General features: G+C 39.2%; 1 protein-coding gene across 3 annotated transcripts in view; it reads left to right on the top strand.

Annotated features, from left to right (window-relative positions):
- The window catches only part of cbfb (core-binding factor subunit beta), a gene marked incomplete at its 3' end in the record, with an annotated part of 36,986 nt that extends 24,012 nt beyond the window's left edge, over nt 1–12,974 (top strand). Inside the window, exons 4-7 of one of the 3 annotated variants that reach the window (XM_083893126.1) lie at nt 3,768–3,884; nt 4,890–4,985; nt 6,496–6,565; nt 12,876–12,974. In XM_083893126.1, coding sequence (XP_083749252.1) covers nt 3,768–3,884; nt 4,890–4,985; nt 6,496–6,525 — 243 coding nt within the window. The remainder of the gene's footprint in view (nt 1–3,767; nt 3,885–4,889; nt 4,986–6,495; nt 6,566–12,875) is intronic. The other 2 variants (XM_083893125.1, XM_083893127.1) reach the window with 2 other exon arrangements.
- Nucleotides 12,975–13,699: the final 725 nt, after the last annotated feature.

Below are 13,699 nucleotides of genomic sequence, written 5' to 3'. Positions count from 1 at the left end.
TGAGTAAAAAAAATAAAAATAAAAAATGCAAGAACGTGGCGATCGCCCACTGTCACACACAAAAAAACAAGCAGTCATCTGTGTGTGTTTTGGAATCAAAGTGTGTAAATTCTGTTCATTTACTCGTCAATACTTGTTTACTTGGATATAAATACCACTGAAAAAGTTTTTACCCTGGGAAAAACAGATACAGCCTCCCACTGTGTGTTGTCTCTGCCTCGACTCGTGGGAAAGACGAGAGCTATGAGAAGGAAAATAGAACATTAGATTTACTCTTTGTTTGTTATTTAATCATGAACGAATTAAGCAATCAGCAGAAACACAACTGACCTTATGTTTACCGCCTCGATCACTCATATTCAAACAGCACATACGGGGTTATTTTTTGTTTTCATTTGAGTCTGTTTTTGGCAAAATATGTGTGTATGTACCTCTAATTTAGCTCAAATGGTCTCAACTCAGAGGTTTTGAGTTCAGTTCCCAGCTCCGCTAGTCTATGTTTGCCCAAGGGCAAGACACAACCCCACATTGCTTCTGATGGCTGAATGAAAGTGTGCGTGAACGGTTGAATGGCAAAAACTGTACACTCTTAGAAATAAGGGTTCCAAAAGGGTCCTTCTACAAGGGCTGAGGTTCTACCTGGAACCATTTGCTTCCCTTTCCCGAAAAAGGGTTTTTCAGGGAGTTCTTGGTAACACTAATGGTTCCAGTAAGAGCCATTTTGATCCAGAGAACTCTTTAAAACCCCTTTCCTGAATAAAGGGTTTTAAAAGGGTTCTTGGTGGAACCCTCCAAAAGGGTTCCAGGTGGAACCTTTAGAAAAAGGTTCTACCTGGAACCAAAAAGGGTTCTCCTATGAGGATAAGCGGAAGAACCTTATATGGTTCTAATTAGCACTTTTATTTCTAAGAATGTAATGTAAAGCAGTGACTGCCATCAAGACTAGAAAAGTGCTAGATGCTAGATGCTAGATGCTAGATGCTAACCCTAACCCTAACCATTTACCATTTAGTTTTGTCTCAAATATTTTTGCTCTCCAGCTCCTAAATGCTCCATAAGGTTCTCAGGCTATTGATAATATACATATCTGGTCACATTTTACAACGTAAAGAGCTGAAAAGATGATTATTATTTTACTGTATGAGTATAAGTGTGCTCTGTCACATTGTGTTATTGATCATGGAATATTGATTACAGAAGTCTAATCATTGGGAGTCCAATTTTCAGGGAAAAAACACCATTCAAGGTCTATATTCCAATAATAACAAGTCGAATTTTGAGAACGTTTGTGTTTTGCGATTTCGACTGAAAGAGCAAAAACATTGTTAGCATTGCGACAAAATCCCTATCTTTAAAGCCGCTGTAAGGCTCAAAATAACATTTCACACCTGTGGTAGTGAGTAGAGAGTTCCTACAGACAAACCACAGTGTCCATAACTTGATGGTCCATCAGAAAAGTGCTATTTGCTATATGCTAACCCTAACCATTTACCATTTAGTTTAGCTCATGTAGCTCAAATATTTTTGCTCTCCGGCTCCTAAATGCTCCATAACGTTCTCTAGCTATAGATACTGACAAAATAATATACATATCTGGTCACATTTTACAACTTTAAGAGCTGAAAAGAAACAACGGATAAGATGAAATACAGTCAGGTGATTATTTGACTGTATAAGTATAAGTGTGCTCTGTCACATTGTGTTATTGATGCTGGAATATTGAGGGAAAAACCAGGGTGTTGCAGACAATCTAGGTCTATTTTCGGATAATAACGAGTCAATCGGATGATTTAGAGAACGTTTGTGTTTTTCGTTTTTGACTGAAAGAGCCAAAACTTGGAGCATTAGCATTGCATTGAGACAAAATCCCTATCTTTAAAACCGCTAAGGCTCAAAATGACATTTCACTTGTGTGGTAGTGAAGAAAGAGTTCCTACAGTCAAACCACAGTGTCCATAACTTTGCAAAAAGACTGTTTATGAAGCCAGTTCTTTACCCTAAGTGCGTAATGGACGATCAGATGAGTGAGATCCCAAATCGCTGGAATCTCCCGTCTGAAATTAATTAAACGAAGAAGTGTGTGTGGTCCTGCGTGTTGACTGCATCGTCTACTCTGTGCTTTCCCAGGATTCAAAATCAAGTCATATTTGAGAACCCTAGAAAGAAAAGTTGACTTTAGTCTGCGTCTTGCCCAGTTTGCGTTGACCTCCCGCAGATTTAATCTAAACAGAGGAACCGCTCTGTGCTCCCTACACATTCTCTCACCTCATGGAAATACATGCAGACGTGCAACACACACACACACATATTTGAGGGTTACTCTGCAGATCCCTGTGGCACAGAGCCACGGCAATGTAACATAAGAGAGAGGCCAAGTAATCCTCACCCTCATCTGTGTGTGTGTGTGTGTGTGTGTGTGTGTGTGTGTGTGTGTGTGTGTGTGTGTGTGTGTGTGTGTGTGTGTGTGTGTGTGTGTGTGTGTGTGTGTGTGTGTGTGTGTGTGTGTGTGTGTGTACGCGAGGAAGAGAAAGCTGTTAATAGAAAATAAGTGAGCGCTTTCTCATCCGGCTTTTATCTCTGTTATTGTTCCTCCTGTTTTTGCTCGTTCTCTGACACAAGGTCAAACCAGATAAACGTGGGCAGACGACTGTTGTTGATGGACCCTTTGTGTTATTTTCATACTTAAATGAAGACAAAAGCACTGACAGAGGGGAAAAGGTTGTATTTTTGCTGCCGTCATGCAAAATGATGCGACTGAGCACCCAAAAAACACATGATATTCACTTAGTTTGACTGCATGTGTGTGTGTGTGTGTGTGTGATTGGTGCGGCACTCAGTCGCCATGCACACTGTTTTGACGTATTTGGTGGTTTTTCTTTTTCACGGTAGTAACAGAGAGAGACAGGAGGGAGGAGGAGGCGAGGCCAACTTCTCTCAAACACAGAGCGTTATATTATTCTGGTGAAAGAGCTGACAGCTTCTGATTCTCAGGGCTATAATTTCGTATGAAACCCGCAGTCACACGGAGTCGCTGCTCCTGCTTACAATGATTTTAGAGTCACAAGGAGCATACAAAAGTTTTGTATAAAAGATGGGGACCACAATGGGGAAAATCCCATTAAAAAACAATTAAACACAATATGTTTGCTTAATCCGTACTAAAAGCCTGTAAGAGGAAGAACTCCAGGTTGTCGACCACACTAGTTTCACTCTATTTGCATTTTCCTCATAAAATTGGATCATACTTTAGAAAACGGACATCATATTCTGTTGACCTAAAACTAGTGATTGAGACTCATTGGCTCATTGTCATTATAGGCTTCCATTCAGTGGATCTGCCCCCTGGTGGCTGTCTGCTCCTTCCATCCTACTTCCTGGTCTTCACTTGTTGACTTCCATTTTTTGTATGCAGTATTTGTACTTGGGTCAGTTCTCACTTGAAATCCAGGCTGTTATTAAGTTCAGCGTCTGACATGATGATGCTCCCATTACTGTGTTAAAATATATATACAGAGGCTATAAGAATGTGCAATATTGAGTGCCTTATATCCCATTTTTTCCATCTATAGGCAATCTGATGAAAAAGGACTGAATTTGTGAAATGTGGACATACGTCACTAATTTTATGAACAAAAATAAAATAAAAACAGTCAATTTTGTGACTTCTGCACAATGTTTTTAGTTAAAGTACATACATAGTTCAAGTCCATGATCATGCAGTGATGTAGTAACTCTCTTTGTTATCCTCTCTCTCTCTGGTTCTGCAGGTCTATTTAAAAGCTCCTATGATACTGAACGGAGTGTGTGTGATCTGGAGAGGCTGGCTGGACCTGCACAGGCTGGACGGGATGGGATACCTGGAGTACGACGATGAAAGAGCTCAGGTAACTCATCCACTCGCTGTGTGTGTGGTGAGTTTGTGTGTGCACAAAACTAAAAATAAAAAACCTGTTTGTTGGTGTTTGCTTAGCGTGGGATTAAATGCTTGGTGTTGGGGTTAATTACTGCATTGATTACTGAGTTCAGTAATCACTTTGTCATTGATTTGAAATGGGATGGAGCCTTACAACACGACATCGATCCATACAGTATTGACTGCGCTGTGTTCTTCTGCAGCCGTGAGGACTTGCAGATACGAAATGATGTTCAAAGTTGTTGTGATAGAAATTGTGCAGCTGTTCTCTTTTCTCTGTGTACGAACATGCAACTGTTGTTTTTATATTTTTTTTACATTTATATTTTGTTTCCATCTCGAGGGGCTTTGTGGTAGAATAATAATAAAAACAATGGGTCAGATGTGCTGCAAAATCCCAGTCTGTGTAATTCGTTAATTGTGTTATTTAAAAGTGCAGTTTACATTTGAAAACAACAACAACTGATTGTTCATCCCCATGTTTCCAGGTCTTTGTCCTCAGATGTTTAATTGCCTGAGGACCAGATGCTGGTTTTTAAAGTTTAGAAGACAAAGAAAATACTATTATTAATTGTTAATAGATAGAAATCATATTAAAAAATACTGCATTTCAGTTTAGGTGATAAAGTTTAAGGATAAAGATTGGGACACTTTGTGCACATGTCCGCTAGACACTGAAATCTGACTTCTTATATGCTTTATTTACAGATTAATTTTGCATCATAAAAACCTTTATTTTGCTATTCTGTCAAATATTGTCACAAATATTATTATTGCAGTATCATGATGGAATATTGTGATATAGTTTTAACTTCATATCACCCACCCTGACTGCTTTTACCCCAAAAACATTAGACTTTCGGGGGTCCAGACTACACGTTTCGTGCCCCTGGTCACCTGACTGTTTGAAAGCCATGCTGTATTCACTGTATGTCTCTCTCTGTGTGTGTGTGTTTGTGTGTCTGTGTGTGTGCAGCACGAGGACGCTCTGGCCCAGGCGGCTTTCGAAGAGGCTCGGCGCAGAAACAGAGACTTTGAAGACAGAGACCGATCACACAGAGAGGATCTGGAGGTGAGGAAAGCCTGGGACACAGCAGCACAGAAGAGATTCTTACTGGGACAAAATCTGCTTCCTTGTTCTTGCAAAGCCAGACAAACAAGATTCTAACATTGGATAAATGTCATCTCATTTCACTTCATGTCACTTGCTCCTCTGACCGTGGGTGTAGTCATTAAACCTATATAACTGAGTAACTTCCAAATTCAAAAAAATCTGCTTATTTGCTTAAAAAAACTGTCTGTTGTACAGGTTAACAATCATATATAAGCTTTGAAATTAAAGTGAGTGTGCTGGCTTTGCAAGACGAGACTAAACCTATTTGGAAAACACATTATTATGTGATTTACAAAAACTATATCCAGGCACAAATCATCACAAATGTAGAAAATGTACTGTTAAGAAAGGGAAAATGGCAAATTTAGCCGATATTAACCATCTCTGTGTCAGCTTTGCTGCTTTGACTGACTGATAACCTGTGGCTACATTTGTCTTTATACAACATAATGGTAACTATAACAGAATGTACACTACCGTTCAAAAGTTTGGGGTCACCTATACAATTTTTTCAAGTGTTTTCCATTAAAAGTCACACTTTTATTCATCAAAGGAGTTGCAAAATGAATAGAAAATATAGTCAAGACATTGACAAGATTAGAAATAAGGATTTTTATTCAAAATAATAATTTTGCCCTTTTGTCAAAGAACCACCAAAACTGTTTTCAGCTGTGCTAACATTATTGCACAAGGCTTTTCAAGGGTTTTCTAATCATCCAATAGCCTTCTAACATCATTAGCAAACACAATGTACTATTAGAACACTATATACATCTATGTACATATTCCATTAAAACGTTTGCAGCTAGAATAGTCGTTTACCACATTAACAATGTATAGAGTGTATTTCTGATTCATTTAATGTTATATTCATTGAAAAGAAAAGTGCTTTTCCTTCAAAAATAAGGACATTTCTAAGTGACCCCAAACTTTTGAACGGTAGTGTGCACTGATTATGTTTAGTAAAGCAACACAGAGTCCAATCCACTTCTTCTTTGCTTAGCACTTGGCTAACGCTCAGGATGGTGTGATATGTGTGGCTGTGGGCTTCAGTTATCTCTTACTCTTACCAGTAGAATTTCTTACACTTTAGTGCATGATCAGTTTGAAATACATATATATATATATATACATAATCTGATTTGATTTACTATTTATTGATGAGCTACTGAATGACTTGGTTCATTTTTGTCAGGTGTCCCGAAAGCCTCGGAGGGGAAAGTAGTTGACTCAATTGAACTGAAAAAAAAAATAAAAATAAAAATTTGAAGTGATGCAACATTGTCACGGTGACATAATATCATTGATTTCAAATGACCAAAGTTGTGTCGTAGTAGTCGTTTCCTAAAACGAATTAAATGACTTTGAGACAAACTCACTTTTCCCCAGCAAGGCTTTGGGGAGATCCGTGGCATCCTCTTTTAAGGTGACGCCCTGCGAATGAACCCCAAAATTGTTTATTTTTTAGGACCCTGTGGTTTCTAAAATCTGGGACTGATGACACACAGACAGACAGACAACCAGCAGAAAAGAACAGGGTCTGTGTCCTTCACTTCTCACCATCTATCACACTGTCATGCACTAAACCACTGTGCGTGTGTGTGACTGTGTGTGATTATACATATATTTGTTCACTCTTTGTCTGTGTATTTTTTTCCTTTTCACATATGCGTGTGTATGTGTGTGTGTATGTGTGTGTGTGTGTGTGTGTGTGTGTGTGTGTGTGTGTGTGTGTGTGTGTGTGTGTGTGTGTGTGTGTGTGTGTGTGTGTGTGTGTGTGTGTGTGTGTGTGTGTGTGTGTGTGTGTGTGTGTGTGTGTGTGTGTGTGTGTGTGTTTGTGTGCATGTGCATGCATTCTCTATGAATATAATGACTTTAATATCTGCTTCTGCTTCCTGTAATGCCTGCGCGGTGTCGGGTTCAGACGCAGACTCAAAACGATGTGACCGATTCAACAGCTAAATTGCATAATTTGCGAGATGACGCACACACACACACACTCACACACACATCAAGACCCACCACAGCTTTGCAGCACATGGTCCTGCAGAAATTAGAGAGAAGAAGAAAGGCAGGAACTCAGCACACGAGGAGAAGGAAGGGGGGGAGAGGGAGCTGGAAGAAAGGAAACAGAGGGATTTCTTTTCAAATGGCCTTTCATCTAACTGATCTCATGTTTCTTCCCCGAGGCTCGCAGAAAAACACAAGAAAACCCTGTGTCTCCTGCGCAATCGATATAAGTAGCACCGCTATCTCTTCACAAACCACATTGTTTTATCACATTTTTAAACTGGCATTAGATTTAACATCAAAGAGCTCGACGGTGCCTGAGTTGAGCATGCATCCCGACTCATCGCAGACATTCCTGAAGGAGATCAAACAATACTCCTGTTAAAAAAAGTGACTTCAGTTCAAATTTGATTTCTTAACAAGAACTTAAAGGCTAGGAACACTTAACCTGTTCGAAATAGCATGTTTTTTAAATCACCATGTTGTATCTCAAATGTCTAATCAGCGACAATACAATTCCATAGATATTTCATGTTATTAAAGGGCCACTTCACCCAAAAAAAACACACACCTTTTTTATTATTACCGGAGATAAATGTGGTATTTTATCATCAGACAGTTATCTGAGATACATGTGTCACTCCCACAACAACAGAGGAAAAGGAAAATAAAAGCCCTACACTGATCTTCACTGTGTTTCTGTCAATTAACAAGTTTTATGAGTAAAAAAAAAAGAAAAAGCATTTAATCCGACTCTGTAATAGAATTTGTATTAAACAAACACAGCAGCAATTTCCTGGAAAATATCTTTCAGATAATTAAAAAGGAAAAAAAAGTGATATCTGTTTAATATAATGCTGCGTTTCACGTTGAATAGAAACTATGTGCTTGGGTGTGACCGATAAGCTTTTTCTGAGTAGCTGCACAGATTCAGCCTCCGCATTTCTGTGGTCACACATCCACGTCTCTCTCTGTCTCCTCGATGACTCTCAGTCGTTTTGTTAGTGTCGATGTGGTTCATCTCGCCATAATTCAAACGACTCTCAGCGACTCAAGTCACCAAAGTCTGTGTTATCTTTGCTATCTTAGTTTGTAGCCTCTCTGCAGTCTAAACCGATTTCATTTGTGATTATTTCTTGTTTTCTTTCTAACAATTGGGCACAGAATGCAGAGATGCATTCAACATTTCAGTACAGTTACATTTTCAAACCAGTTGTGTTGCACACATACGGCGGAGTAATGGTGTCCTGATCCAATCGACCCATAACCCACGAGTCCTGCAGGTTAACCTGGGCCTGGCTCAGGTTTCAGTGAATGTTGTGTGTTAAAATTGAGCGGCATTTACTGGTTTCACATGAATAACCCTCACCTCACTCTTCGCCTCCAAGTGTGTTAAAGAACCTATGTCGTCTTCATAGGTTCTCAGTAGATGTTTAGTTTGTCCATTGTGGGCTACTGTAAAAACATGGTGGTCCAACATGGGGACAATTCATACACTGATGATGTATAATTATTTTATTTTCAACTTATTAAAAATATTTTAATAACAAAAAATAATTTCACCAAAATTTGTGACATTGGACCTTTAAAAACATCCAGTGTTGTGTATGGAACTGGTCAAAATGTGACAAAGCAGCTAGGGCTGCAACGATTAGTCTATTAGTATTCAATTAATCGATCATTTTGAGTGTTTTTTTTAGAATAATTTAAACACATTTTAGGATTTTTCAGCTTTTAAAAAGTGTTGATTTTTTCTGGTTTCTTTGCTTCATATAACAAAGAACTTATTCAAACTGAATTATTTTAGTTTGGTCTCATTTTGCTGAGAACATCGATCCACATTTTATAGACCAAACGATTCCTCAATGAATCCACTAAATAATGGACAGATTAATCGATGATGAAAACGGTCCTTAATTGCAGCCCTAAAAGCAGCTCTCCAACTCCAATCCACTTTAATTAGTTCATTAAACATTTATTTGCGTGTAGATGTTGGTGCCAGTGCTAGTGCGACATCTAGTGGCAGTGAATACACATAGAGGGTCAATATTAATACAGAACTCCACAAAATTAACATGAACAGGAAATCATCTGTGCAACACACTGGCTGTCCTCTGCCAGGCAGAAGTAGTCGAGCAGAATCATCGCAAGCTTGTAACCGATCCTGAGCCTCGTTAGTATACGACACGAATGTGAAATAAATGAATCCATATTTTAAAGCTGTAGTGGGTTTACTTAAAACATGATAGCACTTTATCGTGACTCGTGAAGGTGAATATAAAGATGTTTTCCATCTCAATTCACGAGGCCTTGTCGTTTTTTTGGCAGATACAAGATGTTTTTGTCATCCAAAAGCAGTGATACTCCAGTCATTGAAGGTCAGAAGGTAGCTGTCAGAGTGATGGATGGAAAAGCAATAGATCAGGAGGAAAAGTGCCTTTTTAACTCTACACTACACACACACACACTGTAAATGCTCAGCAGAAAGAGATTTGGTGGTGAATGATGAGCTGGCACTGAAAGCATTAATATATCATTAGTATTGATCGCCATCAGACCCCCTGCTTTGACTCTCCCTCTCTCCCACACAGATATGTGCACAAATTGCAGATACAGCAAATCACACAGACATTCACGCTGGACCCTCATAGACATAATCCATTCCCTGGCCTCTTACCCTAACATTTACCCTTATCTTAACCCTAACCCTAACCCTAAACCCAGGTCACAATCCTCAAAAAGCCTGTTAAAGTTGTGTGGAGCAGCCAAAATGTCCTCACAAAGATAGGTTTACTGAGCCCGTTTAACACACACACGTCTCCAGTATTGAGTTGTGGTGAAGAAGCCTATAGTAGCCCTGTAAGCTTCCATCTGTGTGTGTGTGGATCGATACAGAAAAGCTCTCTCTGCTGCGCGTATGATTAGCAACAACCACTCATACCGCACTCCACTCCTCTCTGTTTACAGTCACATTACTGCAGGATTTATTGTGCAAGTTGGATTTCATTTTGTCCATCAGTGCGTCTCAGGTTATTTTTGTGAGAACCTAACGTATGCTTTAGCTTTGGCCGTGAATCTTCTGGCTTCTTTGAGTGTCAAACACGATTAGAGGTGAACCGTGAAAGAGGAAATTTGACTTGGTGTTAATAATCACGTGACTGAAATCGCCTTTTATAAAAGATTAGCTTTAGCGCTGGTAGGTTTGTGTCCAGAAAACAAAAATAACAAGTATTATAGTTTATAAATTGGGATGAAAAACAGGGAATAACCACATGAAATCTACTCGACGACAGAGATGGTCAAAATGACTGGCCCTTTAAAGTGAACCCCTAACCAAAGTGATTGCCCCCTGGTGGCTGGCTGCAGTTTTGTTTTGTCATAAACGCCCACTTCTGTATTAATCATTAATTCTACGTTATTTAATGCTGTAAACCTGGTTTAATTCATGATTGACAGCTCAATCCACATTGATTGTGCAAGGAAACACACATAAATAAGTAAATACTGTATGTGAACCATTAAAGGTGCATTATGTAATAAATCTTAAGCAACTGGCCATAAAATCCTCCTAATATGTCACAGAGACTCAGGAATAATGTTCATATAACAAACTGAACTCACCAACAACAACATTACAGCCAAAATATCTGCATTAAAAAATATATTTTGCAGACTGCAAATCATGTTTATGTTTTGAAATCATATTTTGACATGTGGCGCCACCTACCGCCGTCTACCAATCATTGCAGTCAGTAGAGTCTCAGCTGCCGAGCAACTACGGGTTTCCAGTTACATCAGAAAAACGAAACCTAAAAGACCTCGGTATTTTGAATTTGAATGTAGTAACCGTTTTTGGCCACATTCTTACATATGGCACCTTTAACCTTACACTTATATGAACCAGTGATTGTGACACATTTTTATTGTGTTTTATACTTCTATACAAATCAAGAATATACATGAGAAAACATGCCTCCATGACAAGTTTCAAGACTTTTTATGCACATTATCCCCCCTCAAAAATGACTGAAAATCCACAGATATAATAATAAAAATAATAATAATCTGAAGGTTTGTCACACAAATTCATGCCAGGAGCCTTTTCAGCCCCCGCCATTCGTGGATCGGGCCCTAATAATACAACAAAAACAAACAAACTACTGAGTGGGTAATCATGGTCCTCAAATATGTTAATAGTGTCCATGTTATATTGTCAGCGTTGTGTAACGCCATCTGTCCTATATTCATAAGAATTTAATTTTAATCCTAACAGTCTTAACCTTAAAAAAGCCTGTTAAATTAGTGAAATATCCTCACTTTTTTGGACATTTTTACGACAAAATGTCCGTAAAAGCACACACTGATATATAGATTGACCTGTAGAGGTCTGGGTTGCCTGTGACTCGTCTCTGATCCAAAAGCCAAGTCGCTCTCCTTGAACCGTACGTGAATAATTGGCTCAACCAAAGACATTTTGATTAAACAACAGAAGAGAAGCTTTTCAGAGGAGACAGACACAGTAAAGTGGAGTCAGTCTGGCTGCGAGGAATCAAAATGGTAGTATGACATACTGTACGTGTGTGTGTGTGTGTGTGTGTTGCTATTACAGTGAGTCATTGAGATGACACAAACGACATTCCAGTCAAACTAAGCAACCCCTTTACTATCTCTGTCTGCATTTCTGTCTGCTCTGCTCGCTGCTTCACCTCTGCCCACTCGTTCTCACCTCCCTCTCTCCCCCCGTCTCACCCGTCTCACCCGTCTCACCTCCCTTTGCTATCACTTATGTGTAAACACATAACCACAGGTATTTTTCTACAGCAGGAGCTGGCTGGCCGTGCCAGGAGCTCACAAACACACGTACACTGTACCCAGTCATGAAATATATTTAAAAGTCTTGTCATGCTGGTGGCTTCTAATGATGACCTAATGATCCCTCTGTGCGTGTGTGTGTGTGTGCATGTGTGTGTGTGTGTCTCAGACAGCCTGCTTGTCTGCCAATTTGTATGTCTGCCTGTCTGTCTGCCAGCTACCTTGACAAAAATATCTGCATCAGAAAAGTATATTCACAGTTGCATATAGTATGAGGCTCTATGGCTCCCTCTAGTGACAGTTGGAGGAATCACAAATTCTTCTTTTATTCTAATCTCAGGACCCAAACAGTGTGTTATTTTTTTACAACTTGTCTTTACAAACCTTTGCAGGAAAAAGTACATTTATTACCCTTTATTTCACTGATTCACAGAATTTTTCGTTGATCTAAAGATCTTTATAATTAAATAAACTCATCGTTTTAGCCTGAAATCCCCGTTTACACTGTTTTTGAATAATTGCAATCATTCAATCTTACAAAGTTATGAAAATAGCCTTAAAGTCAACTTTGAAACACAAACAATTACAGGATCAAACACCATTTTAGCCTCTTAATCAACTCGAAGATAGTTTTTCAGTCTTCTGAGCCTGCGTTGACATATTAGGCAATATCATCTTGGTTGCCAATAGGCAGATGATAATAATAATTATAATAATTATGATGATAATAACCTTTTAAACATTGGCACAGACTACAACTCACAGGTAAAGGAATCTTAGGTATTTACCTTGAGGAGAGAAAAGTAATAAGTAGTAAGAAAGAACAAAAACAGTTCTTGTTACCTAATGATTATACACTCTTTTAATGTGAATAAATGAACCCTACTGTCACTGACTTTAAGACTACATGTTTCTTTGCACTCATTTCTTTTTAAAATTGTACTTAATTTATTGTATTTTTCTCTCCCTCTCTCTCTTTTCATCGCCTCTCCTCTTTCATATACTTCCATCCCTCTCTCTCCCCAGTCCAGACGACAGCAGGACCCCAGCCCTGGCTCAAACATGGCCAACGCTGATGTAGAGCACAAGATGCGCTGAGGAGGAGGAGAAGAAGAAGGAGGAGGACAATAATGATGAGGAGGAGGAGGAGGAGGAAGTAGTGGAAGGAGGAAGAGGAGGAAACCAGGGCTGGAAGTCCATTCACTTTCAATACAATCGATTGAAAAATCAAAGTCGAGAGAGAGCGGCTGTAGACCAATATTGTCACAAGCCAAAGCTTTCCTTTCAATATCTGAATGTCCCGATTGATTGATCGTATTGATTGTATTGATAGTGAATTCAAACAGTTAAGGCCACAACAGACCTGGGCAAAAAGTATCTGAATATATTTTAATACAGAGGAAGGAACGTGAGCGGTCGTCGTCATCGTTGTAAAATGTGACACAAATCCAGGCATGAAGTTGTCCTCATGAGTCAGACGAGCATTTCAGACACACACACAGGCAATTTTAAGATGTTATTTTTTGTCCAGGTCTAAAACTATTTTAAGGGTGGGGATGGGCAGGGGGGTGAGTTTCAAGTACCAAAGGTATATTTTCTATTAATACAAGATATTGAAAATAGAGTGAGAGGAATCTCGTCGGGGTAAAGAGGGGTCATTAGCGGGGAGACAGAGGCTTTATTTGGCTCAGGGTCACGATCGGGGCGAGGATTACATGTGGTGCGTGCGTCAAAACCTGAGGTGTTGACGAAAACAAACAATTTTGCGTTGCGCAACACCTCAGATTTGTTAAGGTGCCCTCGTTAACCCTCGCTGTTACTACCCTGCTCACTTCCTGAAACCTGCTGTT

The sequence above is a fragment of the Microchirus variegatus genome (genome assembly GCF_963457635.1).
Source record: "Microchirus variegatus genome assembly, chromosome: 8".
NCBI lineage: Eukaryota > Metazoa > Chordata > Actinopteri > Pleuronectiformes > Soleidae > Microchirus > Microchirus variegatus.
This window is presented reverse-complemented; position numbering and strand designations above follow the sequence as displayed.